Genomic DNA, 22,013 nt, shown 5'->3' on the forward strand with positions numbered 1-22,013 from the left:
CAGTGATTGACCCCTGGTTATGGATCTCCTTTCCTAGCATATTAAATCAGCCCCCTCCCTCCTGTCCTTCAGAAGGATGGTGAAGGCCTGGCTGTGGGACCAAGCCTTTGGGGCAATGCAATGAGGCAAAATGTTGTCCTGAGATGGTTTTAAAGCAACTTCTAATGTGATGTTAATGTTTATATATATATTTATGGTTTTATGTCCCGGCACTGAATGTTTGCTGTATATATGTTGTGCTCCACTCTGAGTCCCCTGCGGGGTGAGAAGGGTGGAATATAAATGTTTCTGGGAGTTGTAGACCAAAACACTTGGGGACCCCAAGGTTGAGAACCACTGCATTAATTCAATGGGCCAATGCTAGCAATAGAATTTAGGGTCATGTGTTCAAGTTGATATTTCTGAATTCTCTCTCTCCATAACCTTTGGAAGACAGTGTTCTCATTTGACTTTTACAAATGGAGGAATTGAAGCTCGGAGCTAATAATCTTGTTCAGAGAGCACCAAAGCCAAGCGTGTGCTTTGCGTTCCAACTCAACCTTGGATGGCTCCATACGACAATGTCGGCACAGCGCCATGTTCTCTTGAGCAACCCCTGTGTCACTATCTGTATTTGCACAACCGGACTAAGCCTATTCTCCTGAACTCTCTTGGTTTTTGCTCCATTTGTCTTGCCAAAGCCATGCACACAATGGCTTTGAGAGCATAAATCAAACGCAAAGAGGAAGTGTGGCAAGGAGGGAGAGAGAACGCCGCTCACATTACCCAGATGAATTTGCCAAAATAAAAATAAAATGACACAGGAGCTAAACAATTAATACATTTGTTTTCTTTATAGGCCTCTGAGGAAAGGGCTAAGAGAATGTATAAATGGAGGAAATTAAACCCGCTTGGCACCAGGGAGCAGGGAGGAGGAAAATGTGCTCCACGTCTCCATTTGCTGCCACTGCAAATATGATGGCGCTCAAGGGACTGACAGGGACGGGAGATGAGATGCAGTTTCCTCGTTGTCAAAAAGGCTGCGTCTTAATTAAATTGCAGGGGATTATGAGAGCTTGGAGGAAAAGGCCATGACAGAAGGCATAGGGTGCATCTACACTGTCAGATTAATGCAGTTTGACACTACTTGAACTGCAACGGCTCTTTGCAATGGAATCGTAGGAGTTGAGATTCAGTGAGGCATCAGCACTCTTTGGCTAGGAAGACGAATGGCCTTGCGAATGACAACTCCCATAATTCCATAGCATTGAGCCATGGCAGTTAAATGGTAAAAAGGTAAAGGTAAAGGTAGTCCCCTGACATTAAGTCCAGTCATGTCTGACTCTGGGGTATGGTGCTCATCTCCATTTCTAAGCCGAAGAGCCAGCGTTGTCCGTAGACATCTCCAAGGTCATGTGGCCAGCATGACTGAATGGAGTGCCGTTACCTTCCCGCCGGAGTGGGACCTATTGATCTACTCACATTTTGCATGTTTTCGAACTGCTAGGTTGGCAGAAGCTAGGGCTGACAGCGGAAGCTCACGCCGCTCCCCGGAATCGAACCTGTGACCTTTTGATCAACAAGCTCAGCAGCTCAGTGCTTTAACCCACTGCGCCACCGGGGGCTCCAAGTTAAATGGTAGTAGACCATTTTTGTGGAAATAAAGGAGGAGGCTTCTCTCAGGCTTTGGAACTCCATCTGCTTGGCTCTCTTTTTGGCCTCCTTCCTGCAGCCACCCAAATAGTCTTATTCCATCAGTCTTTCTAGAGCTATCATTGTTTTTGAATGATGTGCCATGCTGTTTCATTTGTTGCTATATAGCCTTTTAATGGATTGTAATGGCTTTAAATTTACAGATCGTTTAGGGTTTTTTTTAAGCCATAACTTTTATATCCATACTTTTCAGAAACATTTTTGTATAGTCAGTAATCAGTATTGTTTTAAATAAGTTGACAATTCCTTTGAGTCGTGAATGAAATGAATCATAGAATCATAGAATCAAAGAGTTGGAAGAGACCTCATGGGCCATCCAGTCCAACCCCCTGCCAAGAAGCAGGAATATTGCATTCAAATCACCCCTGACAGATGGCCATCCAGCCTCTGTTTAAAAGCTTCCAAAAAAGGAGCCTCCACCACACTCCGGGGCAGAGAGTTCCACTGCTGAACAGCTCTCACAGTCAGGAAGTTCTTCCTCATGTTCAGATGGAATCTCCTCTCTTGTAGTTTGAAGCCATTGTTCCGCGTCCTAGTCTCCAAGCAGAAGCAGAAAACAAGCTTGCTCCCTCCTCCCTGTGGCTTCCACTCACATATTTATACATGGCTATCATATCTCCTCTCAGCCTTCTCTTCTTCAGGCTAAACATGCCCAGCTCCTTAAGCCGCTCCTCATAGGGCTTGTTCTCCTGACCCTTGATCATTTTAGTCACCCTCCTCTGGACACATCCCAGCTTGTCAATATCTCTCTTGAATTGTGGTGCCCAGAATTGGACACAATATTCCAGGTGTGGTCTAACCAAAGCGGAATAGAGGGGTAGCATTACTTCCCTGGACCTAGACACTATGCTCCTATTGATGCAGGCCAAAATCCCATTGGCTTTTTTTGCCGCCGCATCACATTGTTGGCTCATGTTTAACTTGTTGTCCATGAGGACTCCAAGATCTTTTTCACACGTACTGCTCTCCAGCCAGGCATTGTCCCCCATTCTGTATCTTTTCATTTCGTTTTTTCTGCCTAAGTGGAGTATCTTGCATTTGTCCCTGTTGAACTTCATTTTGTTAGTTTTGGCCCATCTCTCTAATCTGTCAAGATCGTTTTGAATCCTGCTCCTGTCCTCTGGAGTATTGGCTATCCCTCCCAATTTGGTGTCATCTGCCAACTTGATGATCCTGCCTTCTAACCCTGAAGAAATACAGTATCCAAAATGCTTGGTATGAGAAGTGTTTCGGATTTTGCATTTGGGGGCATTCCCATACATTTTGCATTTGGGGGCATTCCCATACATGGTCCTCTATCTCCCTGGATTTGGCATCTACAGAACCAACTATTCATAGATAGATAGATAGATAGATAGATAGATAGATAGACAGATAGATAGATAGAGGTTTGGGTTGTTGTGATTTTTCCAGGCTGTATGGCTATGTTCCAGAAGAATTCTTTCCTGACGTTTCACCAGCATCTATGGCAGGCATCCCCAGAGGTTGTGAGGTCTGTGGGAAACTAGGAAAATGGAGTTTATATATCTGTGGAATATCTGGGGGGAGAATCCTCTTACCTTTGCAGGAGTCTACTGTATACTATGCAGCTGTAGACAAGTCTACATAGGGACCACCAAACACAGAGGACAAACACGAATCAAGGAACATGAAAGGCACTGCAGACTACTTCAACCTGAGAAGTCAGCCATAATAGAGCACTTGATGAACTAACCTGGACACAGCATATTAATTGAGAACACAGAAATGCTGGTTCCACTCCAATAACTACCATTTCAGACTACACAGAGAAGCCACTGAAATCCACAAGCATTTGGACAGAAAGGAAGAAACCATGAAAATGAACAAAATCTGGCTACCAATATTAAAACTCTAAAATCACAACAGTAAATAAAGGCAGGGGAGCTCCAGACAAGAAACAATCAGGGACAGCTAATCACTTCTCAACAAAGGATTCCCCCAGGCAGTAAGAAGCCAGACCTTGAAAACTGCTAGGCCATTTAATCAAGGTGGCCAATTGAAACATTGACACCTATCTCCAACAGACAAGAGTTCTTTCTCCCACCCTGGACATTCCATAGATAGATAAACCCCATTTACCTAGTTTCCAACAGGCCTCACAACCTCTGAGGATGCCTGCCATAGATGCAGGCGCAATGTCAGGAGGGAATGCTTCTGGAACATGGCTATACAGCCTGAAAAGCTTACAGAAACCAAAAAAAAATCCAGCCATGAAAGCCTTCGACAACAGATAGATAGGTAAATAGATAGATTCCTAAAAGTAAATATATATATTTAAATAAATTAAGGGACCTTTCAGGAACTTGGGTTGGATTTATTCTCCAGTTGAGGAAGCCAGCTGCATTCTACAAAGGCTTGCACCAAATGTAGAAGAAACTTGTAAGAGCAACTTATGGAAAACCATTGACTATCGAGGAGACAGGTCTCGTGTGCCAGAACTGTCACTTCCAGTCCTTCATCTCCAAAAAGATCTTAGGGCCAATTCTCCTTTAAGGATTGGTTTTTCAACATCAAAACTTATTAGAAGAGCAAGCCATTTGGACTACAGGAAAATATTTGTATTATCTTGAGCTTTTTTTCCCGTGTCAGGAGCAAGTTGAGAAACTGCAAGTTGGTTCTGGTGTGAGAAAATTGGCCATCTGCAAGGACATTGTCCAGATGTTTTGATGTTTTACCATCGTTGTGGGAGGCTTCTCTCATGACCCCGCATGGGGAGCTAGAGCTGACAGAGGGAGCTCATCCGCGCTTTCCCTGGATTTGAACCTCCGACCTGTCGGTCTTCAGTCCTGCTGGCACAAGGGTTTAACCCATTGCATCACTGGGGGCTCCTATCTTGAGCTTTTCTTTTTTTCTTTTTTCTTTTTTTTGTCGTGTCAGGAGTGACTCCTGGTGTGAGAGAATTGGCCGTCTGCAAGGACGTTGCCCAGGGGATACCTAGATGATTTTGATGCTTTTATCATCCTTGTGGAAGGCTTCTCTCATGTCCCCGCATGAGGAGCTGGAGCTGATAGAGGGAGCTCATCAGCCTCCCCCCAGATTCGAACCTGCGACCTGTCGGTCTTCACTCCTGCCGGCACAGGGTGCAATAACATTACAAGGTTCAAACACCCAAGGGAAAAAAAGGGTTGAATAATGTAAATGTTTTGGGTGACATAGAGTTTCCCAGCCCAACAAGATAAAAAGCCTCATAGTTCAACTCAGGAGTGAACCTTGAGATAAGGAAGGTGTTGCATATTGGCCAAGACTGTATTCCTCATTGTCCTTCCTGGGATTCCCAAGAAATAATTGAGGAAAAAAGCTTGCAAGGTTTGCATATCTCTTAGTCACTGCTGTTATACAACAAAGTCTTTTCTGAATCTCAAGCCACTTCCATGCTTAATACCTCTGGCATGGAGAAGCCCAGGGAATACAATCTATATGGACTATAAAAGTTATTGATTTTGTCATTTTATATAAAGGACATCATTTTACTATGTCATTGTATATGATGGGATTTGAGTACCCACAGATTTTAATATTTATGGTAGCCCCTGGAACCAAATCTTAGCAAATATCAAGTGTACTAGATATTAGTTAATGAGGCATCTTAAAGATGGGGCCCAAATCTAAGCACAAAATTTATTTATTTATTTATTTATTTATTTATTTATTTATTTATAACATTTGTTTCCCGTCCTATTCTCAACCTCCGAAGTGCCCCCGGTGGTGCAGTGGGTTAAACCCCTGTGCCGGTAGGACTGAAGACCGACAGGTCGCAGGTTCAAATCCGAGGAGAGGCGGATGAGCTCCCTCTATCAGCACCAGCTCCTCATGCGAGGACATGAGAGAAGCCTTCAAGGTTCACTCCTGAGTTGAACTATGAGGCTTTTTATCTTGTCGGGCTGGGAAATTCTGCGCCACCCAAAACATTTACATTATTCAACCTTTTTTTCCTTGGGTGTTTGAACCTTGTAATGTTATTGCATCCAGTGGGTTAAAGCCCTGTGCCGGCAGGACTAAAGACCGACAGGTCGCAGGTTCAAATCCAGGGAGAGGCGGATGAGCTCCCTCTATCAGCTCCAGCTCCTCATGTTGGGACATGAGAGAAGCCTCCCACAAGGATGATAAAAACATCAAATCATCCGGGCGTCCCCTGGGCAATGTCCTTGCAGACGGCCAATTCTCTCACACCAGAAGTGACTTGCAGTTTCTCAAGTTGCTCCTGACACAACAAAAAAAACCCCAAAACCTCCAAAGTGGGGCTCAGGGTGGCTTCCAACAATATAAAAACATAAAATACACAATTACATAAAATGGTAATAAATATACATTTAAAAACAGGTCACCAAGTTTAAAACATGCTGGGGGCACATATCTTGAGCTTATCTAACACAAAAATCCATTTGTGTTTTATATACAGCTTATGTATACACTTGGCCTGCTGAAATTGTAGACCCACGCCATGTTAGGAGCCAATACTATTGATCCAGAAACCTTGCAATCAGCTGCCTTGCAATCAAGGAATGAGTTGCCTTGAAGAAGCCAAGGTGGGCATCCAGATCCATCATGTTCTTGGCACATGCAGAAATGCTGGGAGAAATGTGTCTTGTCTTGTCAAAACGTGTGACAATTTCGTCAGTCTCATCAAAACTGGGGATGTGTCCAAACTGCGTAATTACCTGGTTCAGAAACTAATTAGGCTCGCAATGCAAATGTTGTAATCCTCATTTCACAACAAGGAGACTTTTGGAAGGAAGATTCGAGAGGACTCTTCATAAGCTAAAAGGCCAAGGAAATATTGGCTGGCAAGAAAGCAGCGCGAGAAGATGGGGAAGGCCTTTGCCAAAAGTTCAGAATGGTTGGATGGAAGAAAAATATGAGTTCTTTGGCAAATGAACTGAAGGGGTTCACCAATCCTTTCTCACTGTGCTTTGGACACATTGATTAGCAATGTCTTAAATTCTTTTGTGTGGGTCTTTGCTTGGATCTATGTGGGCAGTAATTATAGGGCACAGGGCTTGAATAGGCACCAATTCATTAAAAGCCCATTTAAAAACAGTTGTGGATGGAGCCAGAACTTGTAGGGTTAATAGGTTAGCATTTTACGATGAGCAGGGAAGATGTTGTCTGTTCATCTGATGCCTTCCATGCCAATTGGGCAGAGATATAGATCTCTCCATGGTGCTGAACCAATCCCAAGGGCGCTATCCAAGGTGCTAATGTATTTTACATTATATATTCCAGTTGTCTATTTGAGATGTCTGTTCAAAGTGCTGAACTTAATTTGGGGACATAGATAAACATGGTTGCTTCTCCGAACAAAGATTCAGAGAAAATTCTTCATCTCACTTACAAGAAAACCACCAAATGACATAATATCGTATCTTACTCTATAGCAAATGGATTTAATGGCAAACCTTACAATAGCAAGGAAAGAAGGGGGAATAGTATTAGCAGTGATGAAAGCTGGCTTCCATGTCAAAAGGATGGGAAATTTGCTCTGGGTTCTAGTTCAAATTTGCTCTGGCTTCTAGTTCAAATGCAGTGGGTTATACCATGATTTTTGAACTTGCTGATCGAAAGGTCACAGGTTTGAATCCGGGGAGTGGTGTGAGCTCCCATTGTTAGCCTCAGCTTCTGCCAACATAGCAGTTTGCAAACTGCAAATGTGAGTAGATCAAAAGATACCACTCTGGTGGGAATGTAATGGCGCTCCATGCAGTAATACTAGCCACATGACATTGGAGGTGTCTACAGACAACACTGGCTCTTCAGCTTAGAAATGGAGATGAGCACCAACCCCTAGAGTTGGACATGACTGGACTTTTTTTTCTAATTCAAACATTAAATAAGATATCCAAGGCTCCAGACCCTATCACCAAAGATAATCCCTTTAAAGGCAGAAATAAAACCCAAAGTGGATTGACGGTTTTGCTGGTCTGGAGAACACAAGCTACGAGTCACTACTTATTTCAATATTTGGATTCTAACACACAAGAACATTTAATACTGTACATTGGGGTAAATTTCCTCTGCATTTGCCCTGGTGACTCTTAACATTTCCCATCATGAGCCCACAAAAGTTGTTACCTGTTTGTGCCATGTACACCCCTGGTTCATCGGCTGACCGTGGCCACTGGGTTTTCACTTTCTGATCCTCTTGTACACCATCACCTAAAAAAAAAAAAGAAGTAGACATGAGGCAATGATACCGCAGCTGAGTGAATAAAGAAAATAGAAATATGGTATCTCTCCAATAGGAATTCAGTTCTGTGGGCATTTTTATCTATTTATGTATTTGCCACATTTCTACCCTGCCTTTCTCAACCTCGGAGGGCTCAAGGCAGCTTAACAACATAGGCAACTATTCAATACCATTAAACAATATAAAATTAAAATAAACATTTAAAATGGGATTATAAATACATCCAAACATTGAAAAACATTTAACCCAATATCACCACTGTTAAATCATGCTGTTCATAATCCATGCCTTTCCAGTAGTCCATACACATGATTCGATATCTGTCTATAGCACCGGTTCTCCAAAGGCTTGATCAAAGAGCCAGGTTTTCACTTTTTTTACAGAAGGTCAGGAGGGAGGGGCTGATCTAATATTCCTAGGGAGCAAATTCCACAGGTGAGGGTCCACCATTAAGTAGGCCCTGTCTCTCGTCCCCATCAGTCGCACCTGCAAAGAAGGTGAGACTGAGAACAGGGCCTCCCCAGATGATCTTAAACTCTCAGGTGATTTATTTGTCATGTCAGAGCAGCCAGTCCATTATATTACATTTCTAACAGAACAAAGCAAACAAACAGAAAAATACACAACTTGTGAGTTTGGTAGCTGGTTAAATGTCCTTTGACAAGTATCTGGCCACTTGGAGTGCTTCCGGTGTTGCTGCAAGAAGGTCCTCCATTGTGCATGTGGCAGGGTTCAGGTTGCATTGCAGCAGGTGGTCAGTGGTTTGCTCTTCTCCACACTCGCATGTCGAGGATTCCACTTTGTAGCCCCATTTCTGAAGGTTGGCTCTGCATCTCGTGGTCTGTTCAGCGCCTTCCAAGTTGCCCAGTCCTCTGTGTGCCCAGGGGGGAGTCTCTCATTGGATATCAGCCATTGGTTGAGGTGCTGGGTTTGAGCCTGCCACTTTTGGACTCTCGCTTGCTGAGGTGTTCCAGCGAGTGTCTCTGTAGATCTTAGAAAACTATGTCTAGATTTAAGTCATTGGTGTGCTGGCTGATACCCAAACAGGGGATGAGCTGGAGATGTCTCTGCCTTGGTCCTTTCACTATTGGCTGCTACTTCCCGGCGCATGTCAGGTGGTGCAATACCGGCTGAGCAGTGTAATTTCTCCAGTGGTGTAGGGCGCAGACACCCCGTGATAATGCGGCATGTCTCATTAAGACCCACATCCACTGTTTTAGTGTGGTGAGATGTGTTCCACACTGGGCATGCATACTCAGCAGCAGAGTAGCACAGCGCAAGGGCAGATGTCTTCACAGTATCTGGTTGTGATCCCCAGGTTGTGCCAGTCAGCTTTCGTATGATATTGTTTCTAGCACCCACTTTTTGCTTTTTTCTCAGGTGATGAAATAGATGAAATAGCCATGGATCACTTGATTTTCAACTCTTAGAAAAAGATGTGCTTTATTCGAGTAGGAAACCTGGACCTGGATTCTACAAAATCCTTAAGTAGATGCTTTGAATCAATTATTAAACTCCGATGACTCAGTGGATCAATGAGACTAATGACAGGAATTGGGGTCCAATGCCTTCCTGGAGGAAAAAACCCGTCAATGCTAATTATCATAGGCAGTGGTCAGGGATTGTGGGAAGTGTAGTTTAAAACTCCACCACAATCCAAAGTTGGTCAACCTAACGCAAAGTGGATAAATTAGTATATTATACATAGTCTTCCATACGTTCATTATGAAGCGGTATCTCTCCTGCTGTATAGACTTTGCCCTTTGGGTCCTTAATTTGTATTGCACACTGTGGTTTGACTTTCCTCACCCGGTTCTTGTGGACTTTTTTGTGGTTCAATCTTCTTTGCACGTCACTTGCTGGAGGCAAAAGAGCCAGCGGAGCCTAATTTATGTACAGGGCAGCAGCAAGGGGATGGAGATCAGAGAGGTTCTCAGTTGAGGAGTGTCGCTCCTTGCATACTAATAGAAGCTGAACGAGGGGATTGGGGATAATACTGGGATTACTGGAGAGTATCAGTTGATCTGTCTGTCTGTTACTTTCTCTAATCTGTCTGATCTATCTCTCTATCATACCGCTATCTTACTATTAGAGAGGAAGAATAGCCTGCTCTCCATTTTGGATGCAATGTTATGGAGCAGGGATGTTGTTAGGGAATCACACTGTGTAAAATTATTTGAATTTTTTTTCTGTTCCTGATCTCAGTGTTATTTTTCTTGTTTAATTGTGTGGTCCTTACTTTGAAAGTAGTTGCTCTGTTCCATAAACTTCATTTTTGTGGCTACCACAAACTAAGCTGAATTGGTTGAGACTCTATGAGATACTTATTGAAAAATGTATTTTTTTTTATTATATTTATACACCACCCTTCTCACCCCGAAGATAACTAAGAGTGGCTTATAAACTATGGCGAAAATTCAACGCTGCATCATACACACAACAATAAACATACCATATCAGTTAAAACATATAAATACAATAAAACAGATTAAAAACATGCAAAGTGCCAAGTCATGATTTCCATACTTCTTGGTTTTCCCGTAGTCTTTATTCAAACTGCTAGATTGAGGCTGAATTCCATATTACCCTACTGCCTGAATGCTTGTGTACAAAGCTGGGTCTTTAACTTTTTTCCTGAAGATCAGGAGGGATGGGGCCAGTCTGATGTCACTAGAGAGGGAGTTCCACAGCTGAGTGGCCACCACTGAGAAGGCCCTGCCACTTGTCCCCACCAATTGGGGACAAGCACAAGGACTCTGGTGCAGCTGGCTGGGAGTCAGCTACATTAAGATCACTACTGACCAAATGATCATGAGTTCAAAGCCAGCCCGGGTCAGAGTGAGCTTCTGACCAATTTGTGTAGCTTGCTGTTGACCTTTGCAGTCCAAAAGACAGTTGCATCTGTCAAGTAGGAAATTTAGGTACCGCTTATGTGGGGAGGCTAATTTATGATGCCATAAAAATCTCCAGCAACCATGCAAAGAATGAGGAAGTACTTCATCAGTGTCACAAATGGACGGTGAAGCAACAGCTCCCCTGGTGACCAGAATACCCTCATGAAAAAGCTGGAATGTTAAATAGCCTCTGTGTGTCTGTCTATATATGTTATGTGTCTACAGCATTGAATGTTTGCCATACACACACACACACACACACACACACATTGTAATCCGCCCTGAGTCCCCCGCGGGGTGAAAAGGGTGGAATATAAATACAATCAAATCAATCAATCGCACTTGCATGGGGGTGGGACCAAGAGAAGGCCTCCCCAGCAGATTTTAAAGCTCTAGTTGGCGGAGATATGTTCAGAAAAATTAGAGCAAAATGTGCTTCCACAAAAACAAAGTTTTTGCAGTTTAATAAACTTCTTTCCATGTCTTTATGATAGAACCAATTAGGAATTAGAAAATTACATTTATAACCCAGGAACAAAAATCGTGTTACATAGTATTATTGATGTGTAAACACCATAGTTACAATGATACACAGTGACTCCTTGTCCCAATCCCTCAAGTCTCCATTTGCAGTAGCTGCCGCTTCCATTGGTGGGGCTCTGGTCAGTTCGACATGGGCATCTTATTCCTAGGCTGATCCAGAACATTGAATCTTAGATCAGTCTGGGAATGATTTATATTGTCAGCCTCTGGGCTGCTATAGAGGCAGGATGGAGCCCTGACCTTTCCAGCAGCACAAAACCTGGTTGGCTACCCTTATATCATAGGAGCAGCCATCAGACACAGAATGGTTAGTGTTCATTGTGATGTGCACAAGGAGCCACACTACAACTCAAGCATGACTCCATGAGCATAAAGATGTGCAACATCTCTTGGATGGTCAAACACTTTGTCCAGCTGTACTCCCAGCCAAATCCAATAGCACACCTTGTGACAGAGATGGATACACCAGAGGTCTTCCAGCCAAAACTGGTCACAGGTGCATCTTATGATAGAAATGGAGTGAAATGGACCAGAGCAGGCATGTAGCCGGGGGGGGGGGGGGGGCTTGGGGGGCTTCAGCCCCCTCCCCCCGAAATTCTCATGGTGGTTCGTGAAAAGGCCTTACTGGTGCATTATTTAAACTTATGTTTATTCATATCATGATCTGATCACCCTACTCAATATATCCCATATGCATGGGGGTATTGGGGTAACGATACAAAAGGTTTGCTAGGGTAGACCCTCTTTCACTCAGACGCAGCCCCCCCCTAAACAAACTTCCCCCCCCCCCCGAATCGAAATCCTGGCTACGGGCCTGGGCCAGGGCATCAGAGTGCTATGGGTGATGGGAGGAAGAAAAAGATCAACCTTGCAACCCAAGAATGTCTGCCTCGGCAGTGAGCAATGGATACTGACCATGTTGTGCCATCATGACAACTTCAGGAGGGGACTGCAATTGCTATCGTATATCCCTGGGCTAACTGAAACCATGGAAAATCAGATGACTGTTGTAGATGGAAACAGTCCAACCACTTACATAGATCCAAATTTTTGTTCCAGATTCTTGAGGAACATTCAGAAGAACCCACCACTTTTGTTAACATGGTTTGAAACTGCATCAGGCAGTCTTGGCCCACATTAAACCAAATTGGTTCCATATGTCATGCAGTTGCCATGGAGGTGATCCAGGATAACATAGCAGTGTAGATGTATCCTCTAATCTTTTCTAGACTGGAGGCTGACCATCCCCTATGAGTGATCCACAACATGGCACCCAGAAACAGGGCATCAATTGCCCCTTGTGCCCAAGATATCTCAGATGATGGAGGTGAGAATGTCAGACAGTTGCTTCCTGATCAACAGAGGAACAGTTCCGTATTGATGGCAGTAACTGCTTTCTGACAAGTGAGTATTATGGGGCCTTCATGGTCTACTTAAGGTTTGTGAATACAAAACAGTCAGTGGTACGTAACTCTAGATTATGCATTTGTAACTGTCCAACAGAACTCCGCCTGACTTTTTCTTCTTTATTTCAAGCAATGGGGGAGAAATTGGATTAGTTCCTCTTTTGACTTAATTGTCGCTTCCTGACTTGATACGCCACCAGGCACACAATTAACCAGCGTTTGCATGACTCTGAATTTTCAAGAGCGCTTTTCTATCAACATCCACATCCATTAGGGGAAAGTGCTTCAAAAGTACATATAATTGGAGAAAACAGCAACCAAAAAGGGATACACTGGGGGAAATGTGTTTAGAATATAATACTATAAGAAAAAAAGCACTTACAGAAATGTGTTTTTTAAAAAAAACATAAACTATGAAAATTAGCATGAAATTCTACGCTGAAATGAAGGAAACTTTTTTGCAAAAAGGGGTAGAAAGAAAGCACTACACACTTGTTCATAGAAACAGTGAGATCTTATTTTGGAAAATTTATGTATTTTACTTTAAAACAATTATATCCAGATACAGTAGACTAATTGTAAGGCAATAAAAAGAAGATGGCAAATTAAAAATAATGACAGCTGTTAGTACTTGAGTCAGGGGAGTGGGTAGATCTATTGTAAATTTTAGTCCAAACTTTCAAGAGTTATCCAAATGAGGGAGTCTTTTTTTTCTCTCCTTTAAAATTCAGATTAAAACCAAAAGAGACTCGCTGCTTCTCTGCCATGGGAAACAGCAACTGTCATCAGGATTTGGCATCCAGTGCAAAATATCTTGAAACACCCCAACAAGTCTCAAGGTGATCCCCACCTCAAGGGTGTTACCAGCCTTGTAAAATATGGCCTCCTGTTACATTTCACATGATTGCTTTGATTACATGGGCTAAACAGGGTCACATATCACACATGATGCATGTTTTGGCTGTGCAATACTGATAGTTAGTAACAAGGCAGCACAGGACAGCTCAAGCATAACTCCATGAGTCTAAAGACGTGCAAAATCTCTTGGATGGTCAAATAACTTTGACAAGAGGTCCTCCTGCCAAAGCTGATCACAGAAATACTTTGTGATGGAGATGGATCCGTCATAAGTCTTCCAACAAAAGCTGATAACAGAAAGACCTTGTGATGGAGATGGATCCACCAGAGGTCCTCCTGCCAAAGCTGATCACAGAAATATCTTGTGATGGAGATGGATCCACCAGAGGTCCTCCAACCAGAGCTTGTAGCACAAAGACCTTCTGATAGAGATGGATCCATCAGAACTCCTGCCAAAGCTTATAGCAAAAAGACCTTGTGATAGAGATGGATCCACCAGAGTTCCTCCAGCCAAAGCTTATACCAGAAATATCTTGTGATGGAGATGGATCCACCAGAGCTCCTCCAGCCAGAGCTTGTAGCACAAAGACCTTCTGATAGAGATGGATCCATCAGATGTCCTCCAGCCAAAGCTTATAGCAGAAAGATCTTGCACTTGAGATGGATCCACCAGAACTCCAGCCAAAGCTTATAGCAGAAAGACCTTGTGATAGAGATGCATCCACCAGAAGTCCTCCAGCCAAAGCTTATAGCAGAAAGACCTTGCAATTGAGATGGATCCACCAGAACCCCTGCCAAAGCTTATAGCAGAAAGACCTTGTGATAGATGCATTCATCAGATGTCCTCCAGCCAAAACTTATACCAGAAAGATCTTGTGATAGAGATGCATCCACCAGAAGTCCTCAAACCAAAGTTGATATGAGAAAGGCTTTGCTATAGAAGTGGATCCACCAGATGTCCACAAATAAAGCTGGCACCAGGTGCATCTTGTGATAGAGATGAATCCACTACAAGTCCACCAGCCTAGTTTATCCCAGTAATAGCTATCAAATTCATATGTGTATATGAATATTTAAGTTATAGAGGGTATGACTTGCATTGTGGATATGCAAACTCAGCTTGGGCAGGTAATTAATCCTCACCTGGACTTAAGCACAAACACTCTGTCCTACTGGGTTACTTTCTACATAAGATTGCTGGTCTTCATCCACTTCATCACTGTATCCAAGCTCCAATCTAGGACTGTGTTATTTATACAAGTGGACACCCTGTTCTATATCTCCTATCAAGCTCTGGGGTTTCCAGTACATGTTAAGCAGCATGAAGGACAATATGTGCTCCATAGCTTCCCTCAATGCAATGATCAAGGGAACATGACATCATTCCTCCAATGCTTTTGCAGAGAACAGAAGTGTACTTAAACCTCAGGGAGTACTTTAGTTAGTTAAGGATAGAAGTAATCTCAAGGGCAAGCAGTTGGCATGACAATGCATTGTTCCCTTTGCAGCAACACAGGTGATGTGGTGATGCTCCTGAGGATAATTGGTGATGCAAAAGCCCAAAGGATATGGGGCAAGACTGCCCTATTAGAAGATAGGGACCTTATTCTCATGAGATAAAATGCTGTTACCATATAAGATGGGAAATTGAGTCTTAAGGACCATGGAAAGGCAGTGCAGACTTCCTTGGAGTCATCATTCTGAATGGCGTTCGTGGAGCAGTGACTCCACTCTGGGTTTGAGCCCAAACTTTCAGGGAGCTCTCCAAGGTGTTGAATTATACTTGTAAACCGGTTTAGTGTGAATCCTAGTCAGATATGATAAGGGAAAAGAATGTTTTCCAAACCTAAATGCAATATCAAGACATTCTTGGAAGCTGCATTGTAGGAGTGGGCGGGGCTTGAGGAAAACTAGACGGGGCCAAAACCTCTTATTGTGGTCACTGCCAACAACTCAGCCTTAGGCTGCATCTACACCATGGAGTTAACATAGTTTAATTCCACTTAAACAGCCATATCTGAAAGCTATGGTAACCTGGGAGTTGTTATTTCATGAAGCACCCACACTCTTTAGCATGGAAGGCTCATGATCTTGAAAACCTACAGCTCCCCACCTTTCTCCCCAAATTTGGACTCAAGGCAACTTGCTACTGAAAAACATGATACCGCTCAAAGCCATACAAAATACAGAACATTAAAATAGGATTAAACATATAACAGCATTAGAATGATTTAGAAATACACTTAAAAAGAAAATGCCATTAACAGATAAAAAGCTATTTACAAATAGCTGTTTGTATGAATAATACCTCAACCGTGCTCAGTTTTTTAAATGCTTAAGGCTGCTTTGTCTTCTGCGTAAGGAGAAAGATGGGATATAAATCCAACACAATCTGGGCAGAAATGCATCAGTATCCCCAGGAAGACCTAGAAAAGGCTTAGAGAGGACTTCTCTCTAGGCACCTCTATATCCTCTAGTGTGACTCTATGGTCATTTTTTGGCAGAGACATGACACTGAATTGCCTGGAGGACCTAGAAAAATGCCTAAAGAGGTTATTTCTCTAGGCATTTCTACGTCCTTTCGCGTGACTCTATAGTAAACTTTTAGCAGAAGCTTATTATAGAATCAACCAGTGAACATAGAAAATGCTATGAATTCTCTGGTGGAACTCTATGTTCAACTTTTGTCAGCCACATACCATAGAATTACTTGGAGGAACAAGAAAATGCATAGAAAGGACACTTCTTTAGATATCTCTAACTCTGCTAGCAAAACTCTATGGTCAATCTTTAACGGAAACATATCATTGACTTTTACTTAGGCGATCCCTCGTTGGACGAGTAGGATAGTCTTCCAGGATCAGTATTCTTGTTCATCCATAGGTGACTGTGGAGCCCTATTCTTGACCTGCACCTTCTCCCGCAGTGAGAGCATTGGTTTCCAGGTGGAAGGCGGTCTCGGTCGGCTTGATGTGCCTTCCGCTTGGCACGTTTCTCTCTTTCACCCTCCATTCGTGCCTCTTCAAATTCTTCCTCACTACTGGTCACAGCTGACCTCCAGCTGTCATATCATAGAATCATATCATAGAATCACCTGGAGAACCTGGAAAGTGCCTAGAGAGGTTCACACTCTAGATTCTCTAGTGTGACTCTATGAACAACTTTTGCCAGAAACATCATAGAACCATCTGGAAGACCTAGGAAATGCCTAGATTGGACATCTTTGTTCAATGTGGGTCATCCAACGACATCCACAAATCCTATGGATAATGGAGGCAGGCTGTATCTAAAATATGAAACAAATAAATGTATTTTGGAAGTGCAAGCACCTTGCTAGTTTAAATCGCAGAAGGAAAGAACCAGGAGAGTGACAAACCAGACTTGCCATTGAGTCTTGGCTTGGCCTCCAGAGACAAAAAGAGCAAGGCAGAAAGCAACGTATTCAGTCTCCAATTCCTTGGGAGACAGCGGTTCCCTTGTGGCAGTGCTTCCCCTTCTGCCTCCTCCTCCTCATCCTCCTCCTCCCCTCTGCTGCCACCGCCCAACATGCACTTAACAGATTGCTACAGTGAGATGTCACAAATTTATGGCTCGGCTCACGAAAAATAACAAGAGATCCATCAAGGGCACTTTGCGTGAAATTAACAGGAATGTAGAGGAGCAGGACAAAGATGCACACTCAGCGGCAACGGCGGGAAGGAAGGAGGGAGGGGAAGGGAGGGCCGGGTTTGATTACTCCATTGCCCTACTTTTCCAGCATCATATATATATATATATATATATATATATATATATATATATATATATATATATATTCTGTCTCCTCCCGAGAAGGGAGGTCCATCAACTCAAGTAATTAACAGCAAGGACCATCTTGGCCCATAAGGAGCTGTGCTAAGGAGATGGTCTAGGTCTTCCCCCACTCACATAAAAGATGAGGATGAATTTGACCCTGGAACACCAAAATAAATATTTATTTATTATTTATTTGGATCATTTATATCCCTTCCTTCTTAACCTCCAAAGAGGGACTCAGGACGGCTACCAACAGGCACTATTCAGTGCCAACAAAAAAATAAAACATAGCATAAAATACAGTTAATATAAATTAAAACAGTTATAAATATACATTAAAACGTTCCACCAGTTCAAGTCGTCATCGTAAAACAGTCCACTGCCATCCATTAAAAACATTGTCTTTCCCAGCAAGTCAGTCTATTTTGCAAATGCATGATCCCATATCCAGGATTTGAGTTTCTTCCAGAAGGTCAGGAGGGAAAGGGCAGAGCTGATCTTGTTAGCGAGGGAGTTCCACAGCCAAGGGGCCACCATGGAGAAGGCCCTGTCTCTCATCCCCACCAAATGGGATTGCGATGGCGGTAGGACTGAGAGCAGGGTGTCTCCAGACCATCTTAAAGTCCTTGATGTTTCATAGAGGAAGATATGTCTGGCATATTTTAGCACTGTGGCATGGAGCCCCCGGTGGCGCAGTGGGTTAAACCTCTGTGCCAGCAGGACTGAAGTCGCAGGTTCGAATCTGGGGACATGAGAGAAGCCTCCCACAAGGATGATAAAAACATCAAATCGTCCGGGCATCTCCTGGGCAACGTCCTTGCACACGGCCAATTCTCTCATACCAGAAGCGACTTGCAGTTTCTCAAGTCGCTCCTGACACGACAAAAAAAAAAGCACTGTGACATATTTTAGCCCTAGAAAAGCTAAAGAAGAGAATTTGGGACTGAGGATACATAGAAAGGTGGTCCTACTATGATCGTATAGTCAAAATATTGATATCGGGGCTGGGAATCATGCACCTACACAATATTGATGCCATCATCCTCATCACTACCATCATCAACACCATCACCATCATCACCGCCATCATCACCATCACCATCATCACCACCATCATCATCACCATCACTATCATCACTATCACCATATCACCACTAGTCTAGCTACATTGTGAACTGTTGTTGACTGCTTTCAAATCATTTCCAACTACTGGCATCCTGAAGGCCACACTATCAAAATTTGGCAAAATTTGGTCACAGCGGGTTTGCCCTTGCCTTCCTCTGATGCTGAGAGTGTGTGGCTCATCCAATAGGCCAGGGATGTCAAACTCATTTCATCAAGAGACACATCAGTCTTATTCATGGTTGCCTTCAAAAGCCCATTGAATCCACGGACAGAGAATCCCTGGATGCAGAAGGCCAACTTTTTTTTTTACATAATTGTTGGTGCTCTTTAGTTTTTACCTAATTTGGGTCCCCAGATGGTATTGCATGACAACTCGCATCACTTTTGATTATTCACAAAGCAGACTGGGATAATGAAAATAGCAACCCAAGAACATTTGTCGAGGAAAGATTAGAGGGCATTTTAAAGTTAGACTTCATATCCACAAACCTTGTATCGAAATCCAAACCCCATTATCCTGACAGATGTTCCTGGATTACAATTCCCATTAGCTCTAGTCATGATGTCTAATGATGAGGAATACAGGAGTTGTAGTCCAGCATCTGGAGGACCACACAGAATTATGCAGCCCATGGGCCTTGAGTTTGACATATGTGCAATGTGGCTGAGTCCTGATCTCCCAATTTCATTGAGTTAAGCTGGAGGAAAAAAAGGGAAGTGAGAGGCAGAAAGAAAAACTGGGACATTATAAAAGTGGCTGGAAATGTGGGAGGTCAAAGGATCAATAGGGAATATTCCTGAAAATTGAATGCTGTTGAACAAAGTGTCACCTGGGAGAAGCTAGAGATTCCTAGGGAGAACATTTCTCAAGGAATGTCAAGGTCCTACAACTTCTGATAGAAGTTGACTACAGAGTTGACCTTAACGACATAGAGATTCCTAAACAGAACATTTTGTTCATTTGGGAGTTGTAATTGCTGGGATTTATAGTTCACCTACAATAAAGGAGCATCCTGAACTCCAACAACGATGGAATTCAACCAAACTTGGCACACAGAACTCCCATGACCAACAGAAAATACTGGAAGGGTTTGGTGGGCATTGACCTTGAGTTTCGGAGTTGTAGTTCAACTTCATCCAGAGAGGACTGTGGACTCAAACAATGATGAATCTGGACCAAACTTGGCACAAATCCTCAATATGCCCAAATGTGGTAGAGTTTGGGGAAAATAGATATGACATTTGGGAGTTGTAGTTGCTGGAATTTATAGTTCACCTACAATCAAAGAGAATTCTGAACCCCACCAATGATAGATTTGGGCCAAACTTCCCACACAGAACCCCCATGACCAACAGAAAATACTGTGTTTTCTGATGGTCTTTGGCGACCCCTCTGACACCCCCTTGCAACCCTCCCCCAGGTCCCAACCCCCAGGTTGAGAAACATGGATTTACAGGACTCCTGCACCCCTATAATTCCAGCAAAAGTGGTGGACCTTCCATGCTTTGCTACAGCAATAAAATCTAACAAGGATTTTTGCCATTCAGAAAAAAAATGAATGAGAAGCCCTAGTGGGAAATGGTTCTCTTTGGAGGCGTTTGCCTCAAACTAACCTGATAAAATCCTATCCTGGCAGCCCTGTCCCATTTCCCTGGATGCACTTCCAGGAACCCACAAAGTCTTCTGGCTTGGATTACTCCAAATGGGATCGATGTGCAAATGGCCTGTCGCAGAGTCTCACCCTTCGGCTAAACGGAGCAGGACTGTCAGCTGTAAAGCCAGACCAGCTGCCTCCTTTAATGACCTCGTAAACTCACTGGCGCAGAGGACAGCAGGGAGAAAAAAAGAGAAGAGATTCTCCCTGGTAAAATTCTCCCATTAGGGCCTTTCGTCTCTTCTCTGAAGCAACCAGAGACGAGTCTACATTCGTCTGAGCAAAATGGGCAAGGGGAGGTAGTATGGGGAGTTAGGTAGAACAGCTAGATCTTTGGGCAAGTCACCACCATGTGGATCAACTCCAGGGAAGACTCAAGAGCACAAATTATCGAGTTTGGGTGGATAGAGGGCTCAGTCATAAGTAAGAAGAAAGAGTTTTACCAAATATTCAGCTCAGGTAGGGAAGTCCCCGGTAGCGCAATGTTAAACCTGGGGGCTGGGTACAGGGAGCATACAACCCCTCTGTTACGCCAGCTCCACTGGCTGCCGATTAGCTTCCGAGCATAATTCAAAGTGCTGGTTTTGACCTACAAAGCCCTAAACGACTCTGGCCCAGTTTACCTGTCCGAATGGATTCTCCCCTATGAGCCATCAAGGCTATTAAGATCTTCCGGGGGGGGGGGCTGCTCTCGGTCCCACCACCCTCGCAGTCGTGCTTGGTGGGGACTAGAGACAGGGCCTTCTCGGTGGTGGCTCCCCGGCTCTGGAACTCCCTTCCACTGGAGACTCGATCTGCCCCCTCCCTCCTGACTTTCAGGAAATTACTAAAGACTTGGCTCTGGATTGTGGCTTTTGAGGACTGAATCTTTAATGAACTGTGACTACGACTACGACTGCGATTGTATTGACGTTTTGGCCTGGGTAATTGTAATGATGATGTTTTATTGTATTTTACTGTGTTGTTTTAATCCTTAATGATGTTGCACTCGGTTGTATTTGTATATTTTGTAATTGCATATATGCTGTAAACTGACCTGAGTCCCTCGGTTGAGGTGAGAAGGCCGGTATAGAAATCTTCCAAATAAATAAATAAACCCTTGTGCCAGCAGGACCGCTGACTGAAAGGTCAGCGGTTCGAATCAGTGGTTCGAATCCATCTGTCAGCACCAGCTTCTCATGTGGGGACATGAGAGAAGCCTAGCACAGGATGGTAAAACATCCAGAAATCCCCTGGGCAACATCCTTGCAGACGGCCAATTTTCTCACACTAGAAGTGACTTACAGTTTCTCAAGTCACTCCTGACACCAAAAAACAAAAACAAAAAAAAAAGCTCAGGTAGGAGGGAAGGCACTTGCTACAATTTACAAGACCACTGATTTGCTGATAAAACTTTCAAGGACTCTATAGGACTTTCCTACCTATTTGTTCATTTTCTTATTCCCTCCTAGTCATTGTGACTCTCCACCCCACTCTGCATCCACTTTCTGGCTGGAAACAAATATGGTTTCTGGAAGAGACCATGTCTGCTTCATGTATCCATGGTTTCAAGACCCACCATAGATACATGAAATCAACAAACGATATATTTGGATTATATTTAGGCTGGCATCACACTGGAAGACCTAGAGATTATTATTACTACTATTATTGTTGTTGGGGTTTTTTTATACCTCGCTTTATCTCCCTTAAAAGGGACTCAAAGTAGCATAACATAAAAGTATTAGCATAACCATTTAAAATTTACAAATATACAAACATCAAAACAGGATTAAATATAAACAGTATTTTTAAAAAATCCCAGTTAAAAACAATTAAAAACTATTAGAGGTCCATTATG

The 22,013-nt window shown here is 43.2% G+C and overlaps 1 protein-coding gene across 1 annotated transcript in view; it reads right to left on the bottom strand.

Annotated features, from left to right (window-relative positions):
* Window positions 1–22,013, bottom strand: part of ADGRB2 (adhesion G protein-coupled receptor B2) — a 265,571-nt gene that overhangs the window by 125,422 nt on the left and 118,136 nt on the right. Inside the window, 1 exon segment of the mRNA XM_060784160.2 lies at window positions 7,783–7,866. Coding sequence (XP_060640143.2) covers window positions 7,783–7,866 — 84 coding nt within the window.

The sequence above is a fragment of the Anolis sagrei genome, chromosome X (genome assembly GCF_037176765.1).
Source record: "Anolis sagrei isolate rAnoSag1 chromosome X, rAnoSag1.mat, whole genome shotgun sequence".
NCBI lineage: Eukaryota > Metazoa > Chordata > Lepidosauria > Squamata > Dactyloidae > Anolis > Anolis sagrei.